At 46.1% G+C, this 26808-nt stretch overlaps 2 protein-coding genes across 6 annotated transcripts in view; both read left to right on the top strand.

Annotated features, from left to right (window-relative positions):
• The window catches only part of LOC142563902 (cyclic AMP-dependent transcription factor ATF-3-like), an 85341-nt gene that overhangs the window by 12349 nt on the left and 46184 nt on the right, over window positions 1-26808 (top strand). For 2 of the 4 annotated variants that reach the window (XM_075674604.1, XM_075674603.1), the window contains exon 1: window positions 23971-24099. The exons of the other annotated variants lie outside the window; for them this stretch is intronic. The gene's annotated coding sequence lies outside the window, so the exon portion shown is untranslated. Of the gene's footprint in view, window positions 1-23970; window positions 24100-26808 lie in introns of those variants that run through there. 4 annotated transcript variants of the gene reach the window in all.
• Window positions 9404-18881, top strand: LOC142563901 (uncharacterized). Of its 2 annotated transcripts, none has more exons than XR_012824438.1 (5): window positions 9404-9932; window positions 12204-12350; window positions 13316-13384; window positions 14436-14516; window positions 16783-18881. XR_012824438.1 is itself a non-coding variant. In XM_075674600.1 (5 exons), exons 2-5 carry the CDS (start codon window positions 12298-12300, stop codon window positions 16893-16895), a joined length of 312 nt encoding a protein of 103 aa, XP_075530715.1. In that variant the 5' UTR covers window positions 9404-9932; window positions 12204-12297; the 3' UTR covers window positions 16896-18881. The 2 variants fall into 2 exon arrangements, 1 of the variants encoding a protein (XP_075530715.1); XM_075674600.1 differs by having other exon boundaries at window positions 12204-12346.

Raw genomic sequence — 26808 nt, 5'->3', positions numbered from 1 at the left:
TCTTCTCGGCGGCGGCGCTTAGCCTCTGCTTCCCCCACGGCTGTGACAACCTCGCGAGGCACTTGTATAGATCTCGTCTTTGAGAATCAAGCATTGGTGTACCAAGTCGAACATATATCAGTCTATTTCTCCGACCACAAAGCTTCCTTCATGACTGTCAAGAACTGTTAGTGGAGTCTTTGTTAAAGGAATACGTGTGAAAAATAAAAAAAAATTATGTGATAGCGCATACATGTGTTGCTCGATTTCTTTGCCTCAATCTATCCAAAAGGTGAAACAGCTTATTTGCTGCGCTCAAATTTCGCATTAGGAAGTAACGTAATCGTCGGTAATTTTTTTTGTTTTATCGTTTACGTCGTTCAGCTACGCCTTGTTTTGCACGTGCGGCCATTCACGTGAGAATATAGAACGTGCCTTATTAAGCTTTTCTTAGCTTCAACACGATATATCTGCTTTGAGGGCAATAGTGATGATCCTTGATGATCATTCTTTCAACATAGAAAGGCCTCTATGGGCCGTGGAACGACGCGTCATTACAGTGATCAGCTCTGAAAGATTTTAATGACCGTATTTACTGAAAGTGACGCTGTATATCTGTTTGAACACTAAGCATTTCCTTGTGTTCTTATTTATTTATTTTCTATTATTCAATATGATTGATTTATTGGTTTGTGTTTATTCGCGCAAAACGCAAACCTTGCCGTTTTGATGCTGTATTTCTTTTTTTGTATTTTGACTGTGTAAGCACGCTTAAAAAATGGTCTTTACTGCCGGAGCGTTTTTTTTTATTGCGATAGCAATTATATGGACACTCCAGGCGCATTTCTACCGTCGCCGTCGCCGTGAGGTTCCGTATGAGTGAAAGCGTGTGAGGGTAGCCAGCGAACGCCGCTCTCTCTCTCTCTCTTTTAACCACATCCCCTCCACCCTGCTGGCGCTGAGCCGTGCTCCTGCATGGGTTGCAGAAAATAGCGCTAGCCTTTTCTCCTTCCCCACAAGAACCACTTCTCGTGCATGCGCGAGCGTTGAGCGCGGCCCGGGTGCGTGCCTTCTCCTGTGGCGCGCGAGGCGAGGGAGGAGGGGCTCTTCCCCGGCGGCGGCTAGGGTGCCTCGGTGACCTCCTCGCCCGCCGTTCCGTACAGAGTGGAGACAACAGCGGCGTCTACTACGGCGTTGGCCGCGCGAATCGCACACGCCGCAGTAGACGCCTTTGGCGGAGGCTGTAGGGACGCGTTGGCGGCGCGATCTGCGGTCTGCGACGTGGCTAAAGTGCGCGCCCGCGCGGGCCTCATCTTCAAAGCGGTCTGTGATGTTTGCAGAGTGCGCGCAGTGCCGGTAGCTTCGTGCGCGCTGTACTTTCGACCTTTCGTATGCGTTGAAGCGACATGTGCACGGAGGTCGATTGGCTCGCGGCTGCTGCCGCGATTCCTAACTCCATAGTTTTCACACACAGTTTTCGCTGTCATCGAGCGATGTGTGTTCATGTTTACCTGTGCGTGCGTGACACGTGCTGGTTAATATAGTTCAAACACGTTGACGAGCTAGTTGGTTTGAATCCATGATGGTTGTAGAAAGAAGCATACACACAAGGACAGCGCTCTGTCCGTGTGTCTGTTTCTTTCTGCGTTCTCGTTGAGTCATGCTTACATATTCTTTCATTGTTAATTTAATTAGTAAGCTAATGTCTACAAGTTTATACGGCCGATGAATCTACTATCCTTAATTCGTACAGCTATCTATTAATTTGCTGTCGCTATCGGTTCTTCGCCTTTGGGGCAGAACTGCGATTTCTTTTTCTTGTCAAGCTCTCATCCTTCCATAGCTGAACAATCTATGGTTTGTGGAGAAGCCGGCGACGCAGCAGTTTGAAATATTCCCAATTTCACCCAAATAAGTCACTCACTCGTCAAAGCCAGAACGCCACGGCGAATCCACTGATTGCTTACGACATGACCACTTAGTAAAATATCCCATTACTGCACCTTCACCGCCTCCGACATCCGTGCTGATTAGAACGTGCGTGAATGTCACTTTGTACGGCATCGCTTTCATCTGGACTAATACTGTAGACGTGTCTCCGTGCCGATCTTCCCAGTGTCTACTACAGTGCCCCTCTGTTCCTCTACATGAGCAGGATGAAAATTGGACGAATGCATTTGTCAAACTGAATGCGCGAAAACGACGGGGAAATGTAGAGGGGTAAGCACGGTGAGGGTGTGGTTTGATACCCCCACGCGCGGAAAAAGAGAAGATAATTAAGAGAGCCATGGTCTCGCACCGGAGTCACTGCTGCACGTCATACTTGTACAGGAAGGGACAAAATATTGTCGACCACGGGAGCGCGTTGCAAATTGCCAGCCAAACACCTGACGAGTGACGGAGTACTGGAAAAACGTTTGTCTAGCCGTACGGAGGCGCCTAGTGTGGAGACTGGCGTTCGCGTCACATCTAACTTGCAGGATGGCAGTTCTCGAACTTCTGGGAACCGTCTTTCGAGTCTTGAAAAATTGCCATGAGGCGTTCTTCTGCCAAACTTGGGTCTTTAAAAAAATTGTGGAATGCTAAAGAGATGCTATCGCATTCATATGCAGTCAACGTTTCTTCCTGTATTCAGCCAAAAATGCTCTGCAACGAGCGCAATGTGCCATCGTGACATTTGGGCACTCGCTCCGGCACTTCTCAAAGGGTGCAACACCCTCTCTTAGGGTGTAACAGAGCGCCGCCCAACGAGTAGCTTCATAGCAGCCGACCAAGCAAGAAGCAAAAGGGCTGCACAACAGCTTTGAGGAACTGCAAGAAGCCCAAAGGATCGCACAATTCCAAAGACTACAGCAAACTGAAACCGCTAGAAGACTTCTAGTCAGGCACGGCGGCGAATCAACCCTACGAGTAACATGATGATCCCGGACGAGTACCGCAGTACCATAAGGGTAGCACCAATAGCCAGAAATATGGACCCGAACCTGCACAAGGCACGCAGGGAGGCGAGGGCAGAGTACGTGCAAAGGACACTGGCCACACGGAACGAAACGGCGTATGTTGACGCCGCAACATACACCGGCAAAGGAGAAGAAGGCAATAAGCATAAAGTGGCGACGGTGATTGGCTCGGACCTCAGGGAACTCACCAGCGCGTCAATACGGAACTGCACGGTAGCTGAAGCCGAGGATGCGGCCGTAGCTCTAGCGGCAGTGGAGGGCTATCGACTAGGCAAATCCCTAAGGATTCTAACAGACTCGCAAACAACATGCCGGAATTACATGAATGGCAGGATCAGCCGCAAAGCGCTGAACATTCTCCGCTCTAACGGCCGACCCACAGACAAGCAAAGCAAACACGCGATAGTTTGGATGCCGGGACATACGAGTGTCGAGGGAAATCTGGAGGCAGATAGGATAGCTCGAGGGTACGCAACAAACCGGTCGTCCAAGATCACTGCCGCCATAGAGGACCCAGAACCGGTAGGCCAAACATACGCTGACACGCTAAACTATTTCAGGGGCGCCAGAATGAGATATCCGGCGCCAGACAAACCACTCAACAGAGAAGAAGCCGTAATCTGGCGGCAACTACAAACGGGCACATACCCGCACATACCCACACTAAACAAAATTTACCCTACCCAATATGAGAACACATGCCCCTGGTGCGGGGATAAGCCGATGCTATATCATATCACGTGGGCCTGCCAAAAAGCATAAGAAATAACCGTAATAGAGAACCCGAGTACGGAACAGTGGGAGAGGATGCTTTCCAGCGACATCCTGAAAGTCCAGCAAGGGCTAGTAAGTCGTGCTCGCACGACAGCTACCCTCAGTGGGACCCTGGACTAGGGGCACCAACCCTGCAAATCGATATGGAAGAAGCCATCTGAAGAACCGCTAACTCCATATCTAAATAGAGCAAAATAAACGTTTTTCACCACCACCACCACCACCACCACCACCACCAAGAAGCAAAGTGTCACGATGTTCCGTCCCACGTCACCACCTCCCGCGTAATGACGTCACGGCACGTACCGCCTCCTCAGAAACGAAACCGAAACTGATTAGTAGAAAGGCTACTGTAATAAGTTATTCAGGGTGCTCTAAATTGAGTTACGGGGTTTTACGTGCCAAAACCACGATTCGCTTATAAGGCACGCCGTAGTGGGGGACTCCGGACTAATTTTGACCACCAGGGGGATCTTTAACGTGCCCCCAATGCCCGGGACACGGGCGCTTTTTGCATTTCGCCCCCATCGAAATGCGGCCGCGATTCGAACCCGCGACGTCGTTTTTATCACCGCAACACCATTTATAGCCGCTAAGCCACCGCGATGGGTAAGGTGTCCCGAGGCACGTATCTCTTCGGAGTATTCGAGTTCTGTGATTTTCATTTAACACAAAAATATGGAAACGCGGGAAATATAGTGTGAGTACTCCCTTGAGGCTCAGTAGATTGATTACCCTTTGGGAGCGTCAGAAACGCTAGCAAAAGGGAGGGCATTTATTTATTTATTTATTTATTTATTTGGTCTGAGCTTGCAAAGATCCAAACCTTATGGAGTGTCTTGAAGATTCTGCCCTACGTATCCGTGACGTTATGAGACTTGTACAGCGCCTGCATGTTCGGGACCAGTGAACAGTCTAATAAATGAAACGAATACTATATGGGATTTTATCTGCCAAAACCACGATATGATTTTGAGGTACGCCGTAGTGGGGTACGTCCGATTACATTGGACCACCTCGGTTTCGTTAACGTGCACTCAATGTACGGCACACGAGGGCTTTTGTATTTCGCCGCCATCGAAATGCGGCTGCTGCGGGCGGGAGTCGAATCCTCGACCTTGTGCTCAGCGCTATGAACAGTTTATTGGTAAACAAGGACGACATTGTATCCTGAAGGAGCGTAGGACCCACAGTAGCGATATTGCTAAACTTTCTTTTGAAAAAAAAAATGGACTCGAGCTTGCGAAAACTGTGGAATTTGACGTTATGCCCAGCGTGCGGTGTTATCAATCGGTTGCGAAAATTTGCTTCATGATGACCATGTTGCTGAGCAACGATTAAAAAATTTATTCCGAATTATCAGAACTTGTTAACTGATTATTCATTCGCATTTGTCCATTAACTCGCGTAGCTGAAAGTAAAAATCTGTAAGTTTTGCCCCTATACATTCATAAAAATGCGCTATGATATATATATATATATATATATATATATATATATATATATATATATATATATATATATATATATATATATATATATATATATATATATAGATATAGATATATAACCGCTATAAAAACGCTATAACCGTAAGACACCTATAATCTCCGCATACGAGCTCTACGGCGAGGCGGGAATGCTTTGTCGTTGCGTACCTTACTATGAAAAGTCCATTTAACAACGACAAAAAAGTTGACTCGCCATCCCAAGGATCAACCCAACTTCGTTGTCTATCTGTCTGTAGCCATCCCAATCATGCAAAAGTGACGTCCAGCTAAGCTGTTGAAAACCACCAGTACAACTGCTGTTGGTGGGGGGGGGGGGGGATGTACGCAATGCTTTATTCCTCGGTTCCTCCTCCGAAATATTATTCAGCCTCAGAAGAATGTGGACGTGCGGACTTCCCCTGTGCTGGAATTCCACGACAACACGACCAGCGGCAGCACGTCGCCGCTGTCCGTATCGTCGTTTCTTTTTCCCTTTACCGCTCCTCGCATTCACGCTGCTCCTCGGGAGTCCTAACTGCGCGTTGCCTACCCATAGCGGTCCTGCAACAGCAATGAAATCAGTTGCCAGGCTGGTTCTTTCACACATGACAGGCTAGTGGCGTCACTGCCCACGTCGCAAGCTGCCGTCGCCGAGCCAGCTTGCGTAACGGTAACCATTACCGGGAAAAAGTGCTACGTGCTTCGCATTGTTATCAGTAGCGCCTTATCATCAATGGTGTGGTTTGGGTGGTTGTTTTGTGCTTGCTCTTTATTGAAACGAATGCTGTGCTCTATGTTGCATGCGTGATAACAGAGACGCACTTTTCGCTTGAATCGCTGAAGGGTCTTTTTTTTTCTCCCGCGAGGATGACGCCGAGAAATATTCCGACCAACTAGAGACTAACAGCTTCGCTGTCCAATTATTATTTAACCTTTTCATTATTGCCTTAGGGGCAGTTGTATAAATGACGAATTTGAAGCCAGTCCCATTCTAATGTAGCCTCATCTTTAAGATATCTTGAAAATCGCACCGAATTCGAGATATTTATCATCGAATTTCAACGGTAAATCCAGTCAATAGACAGTTTTAGAAGGGCGTTTGTCGTCTGGACGTTAAACTTAAGTACTTTTGCCGGACATGACGGTGCACGTACTTTCAAGAATTTTAGTTTACCTCAAGGATAAGCAAACGTAAGGAAGGTGGATGGATGGATGGATGGATGGATGGATGCTGTGAGCGTCCCCTTTGGAACGGGGTGGTGGTTTGCGCTACCAAGTTCTTGTTAATATATTGTCAAATCACCCACCTACGTTAAAAATAAAAAAGAAAGAAAATACACAAACAATTCTCGTAAAAATTTCTGAACCCCCATTGGGAATTCTGTTTTTGTACTCCTCCGTTGTTTGACGTTTCCGTACTTCCACCAATCTTCCAATGGCCTCGTACTAATCTCTTACTTTCTCCCTGCTCTCGCTGAACCCAAGGGTTTCAAGGAGACCAGAGGTGCCTAAATTGACCGCTGGGCAGATATCTTCACACTCTAATAAAAGGTGCTCCATCGTTTCCCTAGCTTTACCGCAGCAAGCACATGCTTATTGTTCCTTTTTATATCTCGCTTTATAAGTGCCTGTTCTAAGGCATCCTGATTCCGCTTCGAAAAGTAATGAGCTTCCCTTTGAGTTATTATAAATTGTTTATTTCCTAATTTCGTTTTTTCCTCTTAAGTAGTTGCTCATAACAGGTTCATTTTCAATTGCCGCCACCCATGGGATTATCTAGGCCTTCCTGGCTTTCCGCTTGACGTTCTTTGTTGCCATGTTGCCCACCATACAGGTCGCATACTTGCTGGCAAGCTTCCTAGTTCTTTTCCTGCACTGCGAATCAATCATTTTCCTGTACAAATATCTGAACACTCTCCCAGCCCATTAAGTTATATGTAAAAAAAAAAGGTGCCGTTATAAAAGAGGGCGCCGTCCGGTGTCTGGTGCCAAACATTGCCAAGCCAAGACACTCTATTAGCAGCCATTCTTGTTGTTGCTATGCGGACGCGTCCCGTTAGGCCTACTGGCGCTAATCTCAGAAATTGGACTCACCTCAAACGATCTCAGAAATTGGACGCGCTATGCGCTCATAGCGAACGTTTCAGGTGAGTTTAGAGAAAGCGAAGGCTCATTTCAATATTTCCTGGCTATCAACGCGAGCGAGAGCGCGTAGCCATCACCAGAATCCACGCTGAAGCGGGAGCCATGGGCGCCACCATGTTGCACAGCGCTATTTCTTAGCGTGCGTAAAATATTACGAACGATAATCTCGCCAGATAACGTACGTTATCATAGCGCACGTAAACCGCAGAAACGCAGTAACGTTCGGAGCATGCGCAGTGAGGGCGACGCTATTTCTTTATACGTACGTAATGCGTTTGCGCTTGGTTGCAAACGCTATTCTAGTCCCTACTGGTATACGGTGTGCTTTGCCTGGGCAGAATCTCTCGCTGTGAGTCGGGTCGGGGTTTGCCGCCGGCGTGGCTATCCTTCAAACTTTGAGCGCCATTTCTTTGCGGGATGTTGCCATGTGACGCGCAGCGAGGCGCGCCCAGTCCGCATAGCGCCTGCATTTGGCCTTCGATTTCGATGATGGATATCTCTAATCACGTGCGACTTTTTTTTTCAATTTCGAAAAAAAAATGGGTATGCCACAAATGGTGACGCCCTTACAAGTTTTCGATATAAACAACTCCCCTCAAGTCAATAATTATCAGTTAACACATTTTACGTAATTAGTCTTTTCAGAGTAACTCCAGCAGCGGCAAAGTATTACCGCCTCGACTCGTAGAGCTCGTATGCGAAGGCGACAGGTGTGTCATGGTGATAGCATTCTTATAAAAGAATCCGTATTGCTTTAAAAATGGGCCCTGTACATAAATATTAAAAGACAAAGAGTTCATTTTAGCTTTTAGTATTTCAACTGAATCTCTTTTCTATCACGCGAGCCACACCAAGGCTCAGTGCGCGCCCACAATCGCACACACTCGCACACCCACGCAATCACTTTCTCGTAGACAGACAAGAGAGAAAGCAAGAAGACGGCCAGTGATTCGTAGACTACAGGGCAGGAGCTAGCCTGAACCTCATATTTATTCCAAGAATATACCTACCACGAAACTGCGAAGTCCAAAGCGGCCCGACGCGCAGCCGCTACTACTTTCATTTCCACGCTGACTGCTTCTTATACCTCGTTTCCCTGTCACACTGTAAACGTTCTTTCTACGTTTTGCGCGTGCCTTTCCGTTCGCAGGAAACATTGCGAACGGCGACGAAAGGTCGATAGACGTGACAGCCGCAGTAGCGGCTCCCGGTCTGTCCGTGCCAAGGCCGCAGGTCAAAGCCCCCCGGTGCCGCGTCTTAAGCGGGCTGCCGCTGGCCCCATTTATCCAGCGCCGAGGCGTGTGCGTGATCTCGCCCCAGTCGTGCCCGGGCGCCTCTTAGCCATGACATCACTGTCGCACACTCAGTCAAAGCGCTGTTCCGTTTTCTTATGTCGCGGATCGACAGGCATGCGGGTGCCTGATAGGGGGACCCCGCAGGTTGGGATGTTGTCGCAGTCTAGGCGTAACCTATGTGTGCCAAAAGTGCAGCCTGATTGATTGATGGATTGATTGATTGATTGGTTGATTGATTCATTAATTGACTGGAAGTATTGGCAAGAAGTACATTATGTCACCGACTTCCCCGTAACGTGAAATTGTCGCATGGATGACGAGCGATGATTGCTGAAGTGAAACATTTCGCCCGTTCAGTAGCTCGCGACCAGTTATATCTCTCTCGTCTTCCCTGGCCGCGGTCTGGTATAGGCTCGGCGACGTCGGCGTTGCCGTGCTGAACGCGAGGTCGTGCGTTCGTCTCTTAGTCGCGGCGGTGCATTCTGATCGAGGCGAAACGCGAAAAGCCTTATGTACTATACGTTGCGCGGGCGTTGAAGGACCCCATGCAGGTTTGGTCACGATTATTCCGAACCTTCCGCAATCGCAGCGCCCCTCGTATTGCACAGTGCAGTTTTTATGACGTTGAGCCCCATAATTCAAGAAAAAAAAATTGTGTGCGTTCCTCTTGCACCCTTCCCCACATTGCTGTGCGATGTTCAAGTGTCGGACGCGAGCTTTAGGCAATTACACTCTAAAAACTAGGAAGGGTATCGCAGGAGTGAAGCTGCCGGTTCACTCTTCAAAGCGTCGTTTTACTCTCGCAAAATGTCGAGGAGAGTGAAATGCATTGTTCACTCTGTCAGCAAGGAGAGAGTGAAATGTGCTTTTCACTCTCCCCTTCAGAGAGAGAGAGTGAAAAGACTCTTGCGACAATAGAAAAGAGAGACTCTTGCGGCAATAGAAAACAAAACGTAGCGTAATCTTCTGCTTCAACTGTAGGTGGCTGGCCCCGAACATGGCAATGTATCATTCATGCACGCTGAGCAAAGAACACATCGTTTTGCTTCTAAGAGAACAGGCCGCCGCAGTTCAAAGGAACGCGTAGCGAGCGCTCTACTTTTTCACTCGGAGTGGCTCCACCGCGCGCGCGCGCGCTCAAGATCGCGGAACAACACAGCACCGGAGAAAGGTGAACCGTCCAGCGAGCAAAGGCCAGCCGAGGGAGATCGTGTTTCAGCCATCTCGCGTCGCCACGAAAACACGACAGTCGTTCGTCATGCCTTGGATATAACAACAAATCCTCCACGGTAAGTGAATTCTAACTTAGGTTCACATTCTCCGTATATGTCATGCTATCGCCAGGAAGTCGTCGCTGCGCTTAGCCGACGCGATTGACAAAGGACTAGGCGTACGCGCTGTCTCTCGATGTCAATCGAAAAAGCCAGTCGTCGCGATAACTGCATGTGATTTTATCACTTTGCCGTTGTTCGTAAGAGCTTTAAAAATCGCAAACGCTGCCAGAACTATGGTATGTTCAATAAGACGCCAGGCGAGAGGACGCTTAAAATGGTTAGTTCACCAGCCCGTGATTCCGAGCCTATGCGGAGCGTGATTAGCGTGCGTTTTGTGTGTTTGAATTTATTCAGTTTGGCAGTCTACTGTGTACGGAACGCTGTTGAACTAAGGAATCACATAACAGAAGGCGTCATTTTGCTGGCAGCATGCTTTTTTTTTTTTTATAAATAAACCGCGCGCTTGACGATGTCTCGCGCAGGGGGAATCTGCGACCACTGAAGTTACGTGCAGCACCAGTGCTAGTTAGAAGCTTTGCCGCAGGCATTCAGCTGCATGATGCAAGAGGTCAGTTGGGCGCGTTTACTTGAACTTACTGAAAGCGCATGAGGAATCCATGTTTTATGCTGAAAAAAGTATAAACCCCATATAAGCGATCTTGCGCGCGGCAGCTACAAGCGACGCGACGGAGATGGCTGTCGCGTTCGCTCGTCGCCTACAAGTCGTACTCCGTGCGAGCGACGATTTTGAGCGACGCCTCCCCGGTGTTGCCGGCATGAGGGCTGCAGTCACGCGTGACACGTGCTTTAGTAATTTACGTTGATGGATTTTACTATAAAAAGTAGCATAAAATATTTCCGGAGGTCTTGCAGTACGTCCTTATCCTTGCACGTATAAAAATTGAATCATTTGCTCGTTCCGCGCGACAATCGGTAGTATTTGAGCGATGTATGTACATCCAATTCCGGCTTCGCGCTATTGGCTAGTCGCTCATAGCACTTCTGGGCGACGAGCGACGATTTCTAGATTTCCAGAACCGAGCCACCTGTTCAAGCGATGGCCCGTTTTGTCGCTCGAAGCCGTCGCTCGTCGCCGTCGCGCACTAAATCTCTCTCACTGTGTTTATCCCTAAGACTGAACTGTTTTTGCTCATGTTGAAATGGTGTGATTATAGGTCTGGTTTTGTCTCCTGTTGCGGTTTTCGTGCACGGTGCGAAACTGAAAGGATGCTTATGTCTACGAACTCGGTGAATTGTCGAGCAGCTAGTTACGCATCGGCATCGAATATAACGGCTGCTGTGTGGAATTACAATTGCAGGGGCGCTTTGCATACGCTTATTGTTTTGGACATGCCTGTGCATTTGCTAATATGAGTTGGCGTGTCAGAGTTATGTCATATGAACAGCTAAATCAGCCTTCCTCTGGGGGTTACAAGCGTAATGTGTGCATTTTGCTATAGCATGGCAGATCAAGATGTGTTTATCGCTTGAATATTTTTAGTAGAGAAATAAAATATCAAAATAAAATGTTGCTTTAATTCCGTGTTACCAGTCTGTCGTACACAGAACAATAGGTTGGTGTAATAAACTAATAACTGCGGTTTAACTGCAACTTTTACATGCCTACAAGAATCTAAAATGCTAGATTTCAAACTGCAGCAGTAGTCGGGTCTGTCAAAAATGAACTCCACTGCGCACCTCATGCATGAAAATAAGTTCATGCCTTTTAGTAAGCTTAGATGCAGGCCGCAGTGAACTTGTTAGTATTGAAATGTGGGTAAGCTTGCCGTAACAAGCCTTGTTGCCCTTCTTTATAGGCACATCCATATATCCATTGAGCTGAAGGACAATATTTTCATCCCTACTGAGCATCATGTTTGCAGCTATAATCCTGAAATTATGGCTTCAGCAGTGGCACAACTAGGGATGGTGCGGGGGGGGGGGGCACACTGGGCACGTGCTTAGGATGTGTCACAAGTGGTGTTTGCGATACACCAGACTCATGACAGACCTATGACGTCTGAAAATGACCAATATTCTATTCATTAGCAGGAGTATTCTAACATTCATGAAAAACAAGGATGAACTGTGGTTTATTTGTTTTTTTGCTTAAATCTAAAAATTGAAGTTAGTTTAGCAGTTGACAGTTGCAGTCATTTGGATGTTTTGCATGCATTTCACTAGGAAGACTAAGAGCTAAGACTTTTTTATTGCCATGGCGTTGACTGTCTTGATGTTGTTTTGCACCATGCCCTGGTGTTGACTTTTGCATACGATATTTTTCAGGCACCCGCTTTATATAACGCAAGAAGGCAGCTGCAAGGACACGAGGATGTGAAAGAGCCAGTGCAGCGCGACTTCACGTAGTGCAGAGGAGCCAATGCCAAAAAATCAAAATACATTGGCATGTTATTTGGACAAGAAAACTAGTATGTGGGTATATTGGGTGTACCATTTGACCAAATGTCAACAAAATCAAGATACAGTATGTTACCCGAAGATGAAAATTCTCACGTGCTCCAGGCAGTCATCTTAACATGGTATATTTATGTAATGTCTCTGATTGGAAAGTCAAATCAAGTATGCTCTCTGGAGACAAACACATAGCAGCAAGTGTCATTGAAAAGTTAAAAATGTGTTTTAAGAAAGCTGATTAGTTCTGAGAAGTGACTGCTTTTTGTCTTGCCTCTCAAAAGATATATCCATGTGATAAAAAAATAGTGGTACAATGAAATTGCATATTTGCTTAGCGACGTGATACATACTTGCAATGAGCACGGTGCCTGTGTTTACTATAAAAAGCAACAGCCCATGCTTGGTTAGGTTAGGCCCACTACAACATGCAGGCATGGGTGATTGGCGCTTTTTTTATTTCTGTGTCGTGAGGTTTATTGACGTGCGTATAGGTGCAATGGCACGCAGTATGGCTAGTACAAAAAAAGGGGGGGGGGCAGATATATGTAGCTCACTGTACACGACACAGGGCAAAGGAAATCCGTGTTCAGCAACTATGTTAAATGCCATGTACGTAAATTTTACAACGCTATATACTCGTTCGAAGCGCGCACAGGTGCATATTGAAGAAAAGTTTCCAGGGTAGATAATTTAGTTCGTAATTTACACTACTTTTGCTCTATCCACGAGACATAATAATTTGAATATACTGCACGGAAAAACCTAGAGCGAATTAAATTGTGTGTCAGCTTCGTGTGTATACATATACTCTTTCCTATGCATTAGGTTTTTTGCGTAATGCATTAACAGTTGAGAGCCTATCTTATGGTGTGTACTCTGTTTACATTACAGTTGTTTATTAGTTTATTCGTTTGTTTTGCGACTGATGAAATGCCGGCATATATATATTTTCAACATTTGACATAACCCTGTATGTTTTACAGGGACAACCCAGGACGTGCATTTCTCAGCACCCAGTCAACTGCCAAAAGTGACTCAAACACAGGCCACCAGTAAGTGGACATCAGTTGCAATTTCACATTATGCAGTTGGCGGCTGCCTTGTACGGAGGCTTTTTTTTTAATGAGATGGTGATGTTCTAATGTACATTTTGACCACAAAGGTGCGATCATGTCTCACAGAGGCATATATGGTTGCTATTCTCTGCGAGGGACGTGTTCTTGTGTTCGTGAAGCATTTTTGTTTGGCAGTATTGTCGCCCAATGAGTCGGATATAAACACTAACTCGCCACTGCCGGCAAGTAGTTGCGAGAAACGCATTATGACACTGTAAAGTTATTTCATTAATTCGAAGGAAAGTTTTGCAGCAGGAAAAAAGGTTGCTATTCCAGGTAAACATGTCTTTTTCCCACAAGTTATTTAGCCAAACTGTGGATGCATGAAATTCGTGACTTATGAATAGATTTTAATTTATTCTTTAGTAATGCTTCTAAAAGAGACTAGAAATAGCATGTGACTACCTCTGCAATCAGCAGACCATACATTTACAGTCATAAGTGGCAGTTCCATGCAGTCTCGCACTTTATATTACCTTTCCTTTCAGCAACATTGGAACTGGTGGCTGCGTTTTCAGAAGGAGAAGTGCACTTGACACTGTATATGTGTGTGTGAATTCGGTTTTCTTTGTATGTGTCGGCTCACTGACAAACAGTGCAAAAATCTGTTGTACCATGAGCCTGACGACGCCTTCTGCTGCTAGAAATGCGGCACTTCGTATTTTATAGTACTGCATGACATTTAAATCAAAGCTACCGCATAAAATGATCAAGAAAACTAACCGCTGTTATAGCTGTTTTCCTCAAAGAACGCTTGTCCTTTATGGGCTGTGTTAATCTGAGCTCTCCACCGATGTTTCCGTAGTATTATCCCTTAGTGAGTGAGAGATTGGGGGCAATTAATCGTGTTAGTGTTTAAGTGGTGTCCTAATTATGTGCATTTGTTCCAACAAAGTTGTCTAGATTACTTTATTGTGTAGTGTAAAGCTTATGAAACCATCAGCAACTACTGAGTTGCTAACACGCATATGGATTTGTCACTATACAGGTGAAACTCGGCTGTACCACTGCAGTGCTGCGGAAATTGCCTTCACCAGCGGCTTTGCAACAGCTGTTTCACAGCATGTCGGTATGTGTTAATTTATAATTATGTTGGGATGGGCTAGTATTATGGACCACTGCTACTCTGTATTGTGACAGATCCATATGATGAGGCCTGTAATGGGCACAGCGAAAACCTTTGTATTTTTTACTATGGTACATAAACAGGCTCTCCTTTTCGTCACTGGAGCAGGAGAGAAGGGCATGCAGGCACTCCTGAATGTACATATATTTCAAAACATGACACACACACACACACACAATTAAACTAAAGGCAGGGACGTTCCATCTTTCATCTTGAATTGAATTGTGCAGCGCAAAAATACAACACAGACCACAGAGAAGCACACATGTTAACAGGTTTGATACACACGTTAGTTCAACAGATTTGATACTTCAAGTGTGCTATTTTACACAAGGGGGAAGGGAAAGGGGAGAAAATCTGAAAAAGAAGTGGAGTGGAAAAAAGAATCGTGCCAAAAAGCATGAGAAGCATCGCGCAGCCAGGATCACCAGCAGGACAACCTTACGTATAGTTTGTTTCAATCAACTCAGATCACATGCAGCCATTACTGCAATCAAGTTGTTTCCTTATGTCATATGAGGGAATGATGTGGGCCCAAAAAACTGTTTAGAGCTGAAGGATTATGTTCCATTCTAGCCTCATTGCCTGCTTTTTTATCATATTGTTATCAGCTGCTTATGTTAGGGACAAAAAGTAAGAGTACGAACTGTTTCCCGATTCGCCATTCCACACAACATGTCTTTGTGACTATATGTACATGCAGATGATCCATAGTTGAAAAATATTCAGTACAGTAGAATCTCATTACAAGATGCACTTGGTTGTAAGAGACATCTGAAAATGGTTTGGTTGGTTTTCCGATGTTTGCCACGTTAACAATACTGTATACAAGAGACACCTTTGTTACTAAGGATGACTTTTTAAGTATTCACTACTTCGAAGGCACACAACCCAGACACATTCACTTTGTGCACCTTGTGTGCTCCGAAGGGCGTAAAGATCACGCAATCCTTACACAAGTCAATCGCGCATGTCTCTTTTAGCATGACCCAGAAAAGGAGGTCAACGAGGACAGTGCAGGGCAGAAAGTGTCGGCAGTTGAAGCTGACGAGCGTCTAAGAGCACCTCAAAGGTACTGCGAGCAACAAGGCTTGCAAAGTGAAGTGTTCAAATTCCAGAAGTTGGGAAGGAAGCTAACACAATCTACAGTCACTAAAAAGCTGTGAATGTCTTCTTTAAAGGGCCTCTAAACCACCGAGGTTGAAATTTAGTTGCGGTGTTGCAGTTCTACACAATAAGGCAATGAACAGGTAGCCACGAGAATTTTTCGAAACGGTGCAGTAATAGTGGAGCTACGTGTGTTTGATTATCGAAAAGTAGTCCCCACTCATTTTACTCTTTCATCTTGTACACGCCATATGGACAGTGTCGTCTTTTCCTTGCCTAGTACACCTGCAAATGTTACGGGACAGGCCAACACCAACGAGCTCTGTTGCTGCCGCACTGGCCCGTCGTCCTGCGAGGAGTGGCGCTAATACAACGGAACTGTATGGTGACTCCTGTTGAAGAGCCTCATAGGGAGACCCTTCTGTTGGCGTTTCTGTTCTTTGCCCCCATTGGCTGCCCACAATGGCATCGCGCGCAACGCGACGAGGAAGAAGGAGTGTGTGTATTTGCTTGCAGGCCTTGCCGGCAGTCGTACACTTTCGTTCGACCAATCGACAGCACCGGAAACTGGTGACATCATCAGAGACAGCCTGGTGTCGTCAGGACAAACTGGGGGGTGCAGGATAGGTCCAGAGAGGCGCACGGGGTCATTTTCTTCATATTGTGGTGCTCCGGCAGTGCTACGCACTCTGGCATTTGGCTTCGTCGATCGTGACGGCATTCTGATTTCGATACGCGTGTTTACTTGAAATGTTCAAAAAATGTCGGGAAGTGGTTTAGGGGCCCTTTAAGCCACCCTGAGCATTTATTCCTTCAGATATATCAAAACATACTTTAGTGATGATGCATAATAAAGTGATCTAGACTGGCTCCTCAGTGTCTTAAAATTTTTGGTTTCGAGAGACATGTTTCCCGTGCCTCTTGAATATCTTCTGATGAGGCTTTACTGTAATATACACAAACAATTGTGTAACTCCTCCTGCAAGTATTATTCATTAAGCCCGGTCACTTATGTGCAAAGCTTGTGGTTAAGTCTTGATGTCCGTACTTTTTACAGCTATGTTTATTAATTCATGCTGTTCTTATCGGTTCTTCGATGCAGGAGACAATGCCTACGAAATTATTGGCCCTGATCATGAGAGCCCTCAAGGGGCAAACAACATCTCTGTTGCAGAAGTGAGCCCGACACCACTTGGAAGTTACCATGACAGATGACACGGCAGCAATAGATACAGAGACTGCCATGTCTACTGCAGCTGCAACAGTGTACGAGGCAAGCAGCAGCGCGTCAGCATCAGCAGCAGTGTCAGAAGGAACCACACCAGGCCTGGTAGAGCAACATGTGTGTTATCACTGACTTTTTTTGTAGTGGATACAACTCATTTGCTCAACATACAAAAGCTTTTCACCACGACTGTGAGCCAGTGTTATTGTGCAGCAAGTGCAAGACTAAGTTAGGTGTTATAACACAGTACAAGCATCACTTTAATATATGCAAATGCAAACATATTACAGTTGTTGCCTCCCCAGCCAGCCCACATAGTGACAAAAATGTGGAACACATGGTGGGACACACCTCTCTCCCATTACAAGATAGCAGAGACTGTCAGTGTTGTTGCTAGATTGACTGGTCTTTGTAGGCAACTAGAAGGACAACACAGGTGTCATAAGATTGTTGTTGATGTTGTTGTTGAAGAGGTAAAAAAGAAGTTTGATGCAGCTGAAGTGCCAACTGACATTGAGCAAATCAAAAGCAACCACCTGAGAAAGCAACACTATCGAAATTTGGGTATCTATGTGCCGCCAACTCTGGTAAGAATGGCATAGGACGGAAGTGTGATGAAAATCACACAGACACTGCTGTTGCATCACTGGCCACAGTGAGCAGCGACTTGTAGGGCAAGAGAGTCAACTGAAACTAACATTATGATATAGTGTCATGCTCCCATGTGACCACTTTTCAAGTTATTTTGCAAGATACAGCTCAACCTCCAGAAACGAGACTGCAACTTGTCTGTAAAAGAGCTTTCGCAAAAGATTATTCATAACACTATTAACATAGCAGTATCTTTTTTTTTGTGTCGGTTCGAGGTTCCCGGCTGTCCATTAATGCAAAAATTGAGGAAAAAAAGAACATGTGTCGTACTTACACCTTTTTAACAAGTACGAGGGGGACAGAACTTTTCTAGTCATGCATCTTCATCATACTATCAAGTTTTTAAATGCCTTTTATAATTAATATTACCAGTTATATCTGAGTGCATTGTATGCATGTAGCAGGTGTAAAATCAGGTCAGTTGGATCAGATGCCTTATCTGCAAGCGAGCCCTATATTCAAGAAATTTGAATTAAAATAGTTACGTTAGAGACGCAGTCTTTCAGCACTTTATTGCCTGTGGTTTAAGCATTGCTCAATACTTTTGTGGGTGGCAATTTCAACCGGCACAGCACTGCGCTTTGCCAGTCACATTTGTCCTCAAAGCGGTGTTTACCATTTGTGTTGATCTGTTTGTGTATGCAAGAGCAAGTTTTTAATTTATATTTTTCTGCATTCTTGTGCTTGCACTAAGCTTGTATAAGGCAGTTACAAAATGTGTGTCACTATAACGAACTGTTCTGTTGAGCTTACACTTGCAAATAATCGTGTTCAGATGGCCGCACTTCTATGCGGGTGCACCGCTAGCTTTGTGTATGTTCTCATGTTTGTATAAAGCTGAGATAAGCTAGTTAGAAAATGTATGTCACTAAGCATCGTGATATTCTTTAAAGAACTGCTTGGTTGGTTTTACACTTGTGAATTAGTATTGAGGTGGTGGTATTCCCATGTATGCCCACTGCTAGCTTTCTGTGTCCTCACGTGTTTGTATTAAGTTTCTACAAGGGAGTTACAGCATGTACGTCACTAAGCGCTGTGATATTTTTTAAAGAACTGCTTTGTTGGTTTTACACCTGTGAGTAATAGTACTCGGGTGCACTAGTCATGTGTAGGTACACAGGGACCATTTGTATACATTATGCTCATGTAAAGCAGTTACAAAGTGTATGTCACTAATTACTGTGATATTTGTTGAATTGCTGTGATGGTTTTACACTTGTGAATAATAGTGGTCAGGACACAGTACTTGCGGTGTATAGTTGAATTCATACACTGCCAGGACATGGGCTGTATACGTACCAAAAGAAATGTATGTCATTATATTGTTGCGATTATTACGGTTTGGATTTTATTAAACTGTAATAAAATTGTTTCTTGTATCTATTGAGGTATGGCAATTTGTCATGCAACCAAACTGAGGACCTGAACTTGTGCATACAAATAAACAGCTAATTTAAGAGTATACTGCTCATATTCTGCTAAACCAGTTTAACAAATCTTGTACTACAATGCTGGAAAAATGACAGAGCTGACTCGGATGTACAGAAAAAGTTCTGCACTCGCTGAAGGACTGCCCCACACTGGAGTTCGTAATGTTGCGTTTATTGGAGTAGAACAGAAAGTGCATTTCTATTAAAAATGCGACAGTCGGTGCAGAAACATAAGGCAGACGAACGGATGTGGCACATTTTTTTCAGGGCCCTCCATGGCTACTACTGCATTTCTAGTCTTCCTGTGCTCTGTGTGTAAGTCCCTGTTCAGCCAAGGTTTTTACTCCATGACAGTTGTTCTACTGGGTTCGTAGCAATATTGAAGAAAAAAATTCAATGGTTTTCAAGGACTTTCGAGGCCCCGACACAGTAATTTCAAGGACCTCGTGCAATGTGTGTAGTAGTTTGGACAGGCAATAACTTGTTCAAGAACACCGTTAACTTTAATGCAAACAAAAGAAAACAAAACAAATCGCATTTCAGCGATTTCAAACATTTGAAAGACTGCTAATTTGCCTTTCACCGCCCACCACTAAACGCACACAAGGAAGCATTTCAAGAAAGCGCTCAAAGTTTTTCTGCAATAGCACAATTAACTACTTGGACCTGCAACATTTGCAGTTTTTGAATACTGTTTGGTTTGACAGTGTATGTGATGTCATCTGTTGCCTCAGCTTTTTTCACCATCAAATAAGCAACAGTCATTTCTAATTTCTTTTTATTGTGTCTGTCGCTCTCAATTTACTCTTCACGGCTTCTCTTTGAATGCCTCAACTGTTGAGCTTCCTGCTTCTGCTCCTCCAAGCACATTTGTCGCCGGTTCCATGTGCATAAAACTGGTATCTGCAGCTCCTTTGTAATTTCAACTTTAAGGATGTCGCTTTCCTTCTATTACCTCCAGAGACAATTTTCTGTGACATGCGAAAGAGTGTCACAGAAGGGAAAAAAGCGCTTGGCAATGTCTGCTAAGTCTAGCCAAGTGTACAAGTGTAAGGACTTTCCAGTACTTCTAAAAATTCAAGGGTTTTCAATGCCTTGAAAATGGCATTTTAGAAATAAAGGATTTTCAAGGCTCGCTACAAACCCTGGATTCTAGCACCTAAATAATTTTACAAGCTTATTTTGGCATGGAGTTAGGAAATTCATGCTTTCTAGCTAACGCTGCACTATCTCTGTACAGTGAAGCCACGAGAGCGCAATTATTTTGGAGTAAAGAAAAATACTGAAAGCTTTTAATACCACTTTTCTTTTTTTCTATGGAGCTTCGTATTGCCTAGTTAAGTTTACGAATGTGCCTGGTTTTGGCGGGCGTTTCTTCGACATTTTCTGGAAGAAGCAGATGTCTAGCCCCCGTATTCAGAAATGTATCTTATACAAAGCTCATGCTTGACTTGATATAAACGACGCCTGGTGCGAACGTGCCCCAAGACGCTCACTGCCTTTCTTTTGGTGCGTTCACGACTTGCGTCGTTTAGATCAAGTCAAGCATGGGCTTCAAGTTATGATGCATTTCTGCGTATGGGGGTAAGCGTGCACAATTCCGGGCAACGCACTGTGCCATTGACACTGAGAGAAAACGGGGAAAACAGAGTTAACCACTTATGCTCCTAAACTTTCGCGTACTTGTGGTGTGCGTGTATCGTGGAAGAAGAAACAGCGCAAACACAAGGACGAAAAAAAGCATCAACCACACCAGCGCTTCGTGGTGTGGCATGTTTTTGCGTCGTCCTTGTGTTGCGCTGTTTCTTCTAAAATGCTCAACCAACTAGCCGGCAAGTCCATCCTGTGCATATATAAATTGAACACACGCATGAGTGTAGATGGTCTTCGAAGCTTTTAGAACGAGCACTGCCACAGGATACGAGCAGTGCACGCGTAACAAGTGGACACATTAGTCATTTAAACATGCGTTCCAATGCATTTGACGCGGCTATCGGCAAAAGCAGTCTCCAAATGCTGGAATGCATGCGCTTCAAAACGCTAACGATCCGCTGCTAATGCAGGACAACAGCTCACAGCGGACTGAACCAAACTCTAAACTAATGCACTTGAAAAGAACGCCTACGCGGCAGCGTGAGGCACGTCGAAATGCCTGGTACTGGCGTCGCAGTTGCTCACCAGTATACGCGCGAATTAAATTCACATACGTGGATGGTTGGCGCAATACTTTGTATCCGCGTATTTTGGAGAACATATAATGCATGGACTGGAAAAGCACTCGATCATGAGCTGAACGGCACATTTGTTATTTTCCTGCGGTGACGACAAGCCGTGAATAGTTCTCACGTTGTCGTCTACGTTGTCTTCCTTCGTTAGTCGTAGCAAGGAATGGAAATGATGCAAACGCACACGTATTCTAGTACACAACAGCACAGCATACTGCAGAGAAACCCCACCCACCACAGCCGATTCATCAAATACGTTTGGTATATATATAACCTCTAAAAGAATACGTCTGGGCGTGGCGGCACTGTGGTGTAATGGTTATGATGTGTGTTTTGAATTGTACAAATGCGAGTGTACGCGGGTTCGAATTCACATGATGTATAGAGCATTGTGATTCTTGATAAGTATGTGATTCCCTTGACAACTGTATTCTAATTAGATTGTGTGACTCCTGATTGTGAAATTTGCGAAGATATTTGCAGATTAAGTGTTAATTCGCTTTTTTTCTCCTCAGTGGCGTTCGTGACGCATACGCATAGGCCGCTTCAGAGCAGTCACGCCTCACGGTAGGCAGCAAATAGCCAGGAAAAAATTACTTTAAAATCTTTCATAACTTTGCTCACGCCTATTCTGAAGGCCGCTTGGAATCGGGCCAGTGTCTCTGAGGAGCCGCCTAGGGAACAGTATATCAGCGGCCCTAATTTGATCTGATTTCCTGCCTGCATGCGTGACCAGGACTTGGCTAAGAGGGTACTGGGAAGAGTACTAGCACTCTGTTCTGAAGGAGTACAAGCACTCTGTTTGGGGGAGTAGAAGTACTCGGTCTGGCGGTGTACTATTAACCCTGCGGGGAGAGTATTAGCACTCTGCGGAAGAGTACTAGCACTCCCTGTGGGAAGAGTATTATCACTCTGCGGAAGAGTACTAGCAATCCCTTGCGGTGGAGTAACAAAACTCTGTCAGGAGGAGTTGACCTACTCTCTCTCAAAGAGGGTCGATCTACTCTCGAAAAGAGAGTGAAATATGGGACAAGCAGCTACTCCCTCAAAGAGAGTGCCCGGCACTCCCTTAGTTTTTAGAGTGTACAGATTACTGAGCAGGTGTTCCTTTCATTCAGTCAATCTCTCTCTCTCTCTCTCTCTCTCGTCACTCAACGTGTAATGCATAAGTGCGTTCACATTTTTTGATATGTTTCTTCTTTCGAAAGTATGTTCCCTTATCTTCGATCTTCACGAAGGGTTCGGTGATACTGAAAATTCTGTTTGCGCGCACAACAGTATTTTTATATTGCACAGCGGACATGAACTTCCATTAACGGTAGTACATATAGTACGCTTTTCTATAGTTAGATTTCTTGTGTGTGTATGGCTTTTAATTACGTTTGTTTTCTTCTTTCTTTTTGTAGACAGTTCGTTTATGTGGATGCGTGTTATACGGTGAAATACGTAGCTTCAATTTGTTAACTGTGTGTTGCGGTAGCTGGCTCTGCTATTCTGCCTTCCCGTTCGTTTGCATTCACTAAACTATGCAGCAACAACGTTCGGCAGTAACCTGGCTTTAGAAAGCACATTCAGCTTGTGGTTAAGTAATGTTGTTTACGAATGTACAAGATGCGTTATTGGAGTCCGAACAGTAGCACGTTACTACAACTACACAAAAAGGAAAAAAAAAGGGCCTGCCCTGTGTGCCGCAGTCCTCAGTGCATTCTTCACACCTATTGTGTACCTGCCCTCGCTACGATCTCCAACGCCTCTCTCTGCGGGCAACCTTACGCCGACTGGACTCGAGACCGTTCACCGCGTCGAAGATACTCGGACCGTGGCCACGCCCGTCGCTGGCTCGAAAAGCGATTCGTGCACTAGTGCAGTACTTGAAGTGCACCGGCTTAAGAGACCGTTTATAGTTTCCTTGTGTATGGTGTCCCTCCCACACGTACTCAGTGCTTACTCTCTCCCTTTCTTCCTCTTTCTATTCCCCTTTCCCCCACCCCCAGTGTAGGGTAGCAAACCGGATGCTGTTGTGGTTGAACTCCCTGCCTTTCCTATCCTTGTTCTCTCTCTCTCTCTCTCACATACACACACACATCGATAGCTTCATTCTGTGAAAGGCCGCGATCGTGTGTCTGCGCCCTCTGACACACTATCGCTCTCTTTCTTCTCGTCTTTGCACACGCCGCAGTTCCGCAATGTAGGGTAGCGAAAAGTTCTTTTTTTTTTTCATTTAGCCTCCCTGCACTTTTTTCCCGTGTTCATCCCTTTCTCTACAGTGTTATCGGCCCGAACATTTGCCCTTTAACTTTGACTGAATCGCTTTCACTTGCCAATAGTTTTGGAGAGTGGGAGGAGAGATCAGGTTTTGCGAACACTTGCCCGTCGACTTTGCCAGCGCGCGTGCGCAGCTATCGCCAGTGTTATGCCGCGTGTTAGAGAAACACCCCCATTTAATTCTTTCTATCTTTTTGCTTCTTTTAAAGTGAACCAACAGGGCTTTATAAGCATGCCGAGACACGCCACCCGTGCAGCGAGCTCTCGAAGACGGGGTATCGTTACTTTTGTTGCACGGGACAGCTACTGGGACAGCGAGTAAACACGGTAAACGTTCAGACAGGTTTAAGAGAGAGGCCGCCGCGCTTCCGTCCAGCCTAGAGCAAATGGCGTGGAGCGCCGGGGCCTTAGCCAATAGACGCCGCGAGAACAAAGAAAAGCTGCTTGCTTCATTGCCCAGCGCCGTCCCTGTCGACACACGGGCGAGCCGGCCCAGCTGTCGTGAGCTTGCACCGAAAGTGCAGCTGTTCACGCCGCTTGCGATCTTCGAAGCGTAACCGCGACTAAACGCATTGCGTCTTGAAACGAAAAAGGGAGCGGAGGAAGAAACAGTGGACTGCGAGGTGAGACCGCGACCGTCCTGCGGGGGACGTTTTCTTCCGAAACGTGTATTTCGCGGTGCGTGCGATTGATTGTGTTCGTACCGTGGCGATCGCTCGTTCTCCCGCGTAACGGTCGGTCGCTCCCCCAAGGCCGCTCGATCAAGGCCGCTGCTTTTCAGCTCATCGGGCGGCACCGATTAGCGGCACTCAGTCTGATGCGCACAAAACTCCCTTCTCCACCTCCAACCGGGTCTCCCTTTCCCCAAACCTATACCTCGTCTCCTCCTTCTGTTAGGCTTTGACGAAGAGGTGGAAGTCGCCCTCCCGTTCGGCGACGCGGATTTCCTCTCGCAACCGCTTTCCTCTCCGCAGCACCTCGACGTCTTTCGGGCTCGGAGCCCGCGCTCCTGGAACGAGCCCAAAAAGCGGACCGCGTCCCATTAAACTGGCGCGTTGCGCCCAAACTGTCGGTGCCGCCGTGACCGAACGCGCTCTTTCACGGCTGCTGCGACCGGAGGTATAGAGGAGGAGTCTTTGTTGTCGCCTGCGTGCGCAGCGATCGAGTTGACAAATGGACGGCGGTGAAGTGATAATGCCAAGAGGGGGGGGGGGGGAAGTGAAATCAAGCGTTCGGATGAAGCTCGTCGCTTTTTTTTTATAGTGTGTACTCGGCGTGTGCCAAAATTCGGCGCGACGTTTTGCGAAAGCGAAGCTTTCTTTATAGCGCGCCTTTAATAATGTGTACGTTTGGGCGCTGTGCACCCGAAAGGCATTGCTGGAGGAAGACGCTCAGCAACTGTTCAATGAATATTCAGTGCCACCCTCGGCTCCTTGGCGGTTCCAGGGAGAAGAATGATTGTAACAGGAACGCCGCCACCTCCGTCTCTGTGTACACGCTAACCACGTGGCAAATGTATCGCACAACTAGTTAACATCCATCTGGCATCTTAAATGTTGCTTATGTACCTTGAAACACGTGGTGTGCAAAATCGTATACACGTTTCATCACGTTCTCTTTCAAGAAAATCTGTTTAGAAGAAAACCTGTTCTACGCTGCCTCCCCCCGCACAGTTAACGCCTTGGGGCGGTGTAGGTAAAACGTAATAAAACCTGCCTCCAGCGATATTCTAAAGCTGTCCTTGCAACAGCCTTGACCACTGCAGATAACGATGGGCGTGCATCATTCGTCTATGCAGTGCATAGCACGAAACCGCAGTGTAAGTTCATTTGTTATACAGCGGCGCCCTCAAACGCCAGTACGCGTCGCCTGCGCAGCTGCAATCTTCGAGCACGCATATATATCACGCTGAAGACAGGATCCATCCTTTGCGCCGCTTAACTATTCTTCTGGCCATCCGGTCAGCAGCGCATCTCTCCGCCAACTGCGAAATGTGCGGCTCGTAATTTTCTTTGAGGAGAACTTGAAATTTTATCCACGCATTGGGTTGCAGTGCTTTTGCTTCTAACGCTGCGAGCGTGAAACCCCGCATGTTTCGGCGCACCACATTAATCAGAACCGTGTCTTACCTTGTGCGGTCTCCTACTTGTAACGGTGCTCACGTACGTATTCGAGGTACACTCATGAATATATATATGCGTCTTACTCGAGTGAGTCGCTCTCTGGTTAATACTTATTCACTTCCGGCCATTGTTTCACACAAAACCATTGTTCGAACCTCTCTAATGCGCTCTTGTGGAGGCGCCTCCGTAGCGTTTATTGGGTGTAAATAAGAACACGACATGGATAAACGACTAATCCCATTAGCGCTTCTGACTACACGATGAATCCTTGTATACAGGCGGATATATTGCGACGTTTGATAAATAACTGTCTTAACGTTGCGCCTGTCATGCAACGTTGCGTCGCTTATTGCCTGCAGCACACTCTCTTCACACTTCACTTGTGCAAACATCCCAACCTGCCATCTTTACACCGAGCAGAGCTAGACCGCTCCACCGCAATACTCTATACTCTATACCCTACTCTATACCGTCGCTGCAGGTGTCCAAGTAGAGCACGTCGAGTGGTGCAGACAGATTGACACAGAGCCGATAACGGTGGCCCAGCTGGACTACGATGGCGCCGGCTCGGAACAATTAAGAGTCGTTCATTAATAAAGTTTCGCTATCTCTGTGACTGCGCCGCGCTCAGTTTCAGAACAAGGAATATTAAAGTAGTGGGAAGGTATACCTCGATCAAGCGTATTCGCCACGCGCAGGGAATTAAAGACGGCACTATGCAACAGTCCCGAGAGTTACGAGTCAAAATATGGCCGAGAAAGTCCGGCTCAGCCTGAGTACGCTGCCAGAAAGAATTAAAAAAAAAAAAGAAAAGAACACTCGCTCCTACTCGGGTGCAATAATTCCTCGCTCCGCTCCAGTTGTCGCCTCGCATTTTCGTTGCCGCTTTCGGGCGACGTGCGCGAGTCCTTTTGAAATAAGGAGCAGTTATTGGGAGCCGGAGCCGATAGCCTCGTTGCCTGCACATGGTCGGCTGGTAGCTGCAGTGTACTGGGTGCGAAATGTGCAGTATTTAGTTGTCTGCTAGATCACTGCTGCATGCATTTGCTTTTACTTCGTTTCCCGCTAATATAGCTGCATAGCGGCGTTTCGTAGCACCGGTGGACTTCGTACGACTCTCCGAGCGCTAAGATTAGAAAACTGGTAAGGCACTAAAGTGGCCACTATACACTCCCATGGATATGTGAGGCCTCAAGAGTTCGACCATAT

The sequence above is a fragment of the Dermacentor variabilis genome, chromosome 11, assembly GCF_050947875.1.
Source record: "Dermacentor variabilis isolate Ectoservices chromosome 11, ASM5094787v1, whole genome shotgun sequence".
In the NCBI taxonomy this organism is placed as follows: Eukaryota; Metazoa; Arthropoda; class Arachnida; order Ixodida; family Ixodidae; genus Dermacentor; species Dermacentor variabilis.
This window is presented reverse-complemented; position numbering and strand designations above follow the sequence as displayed.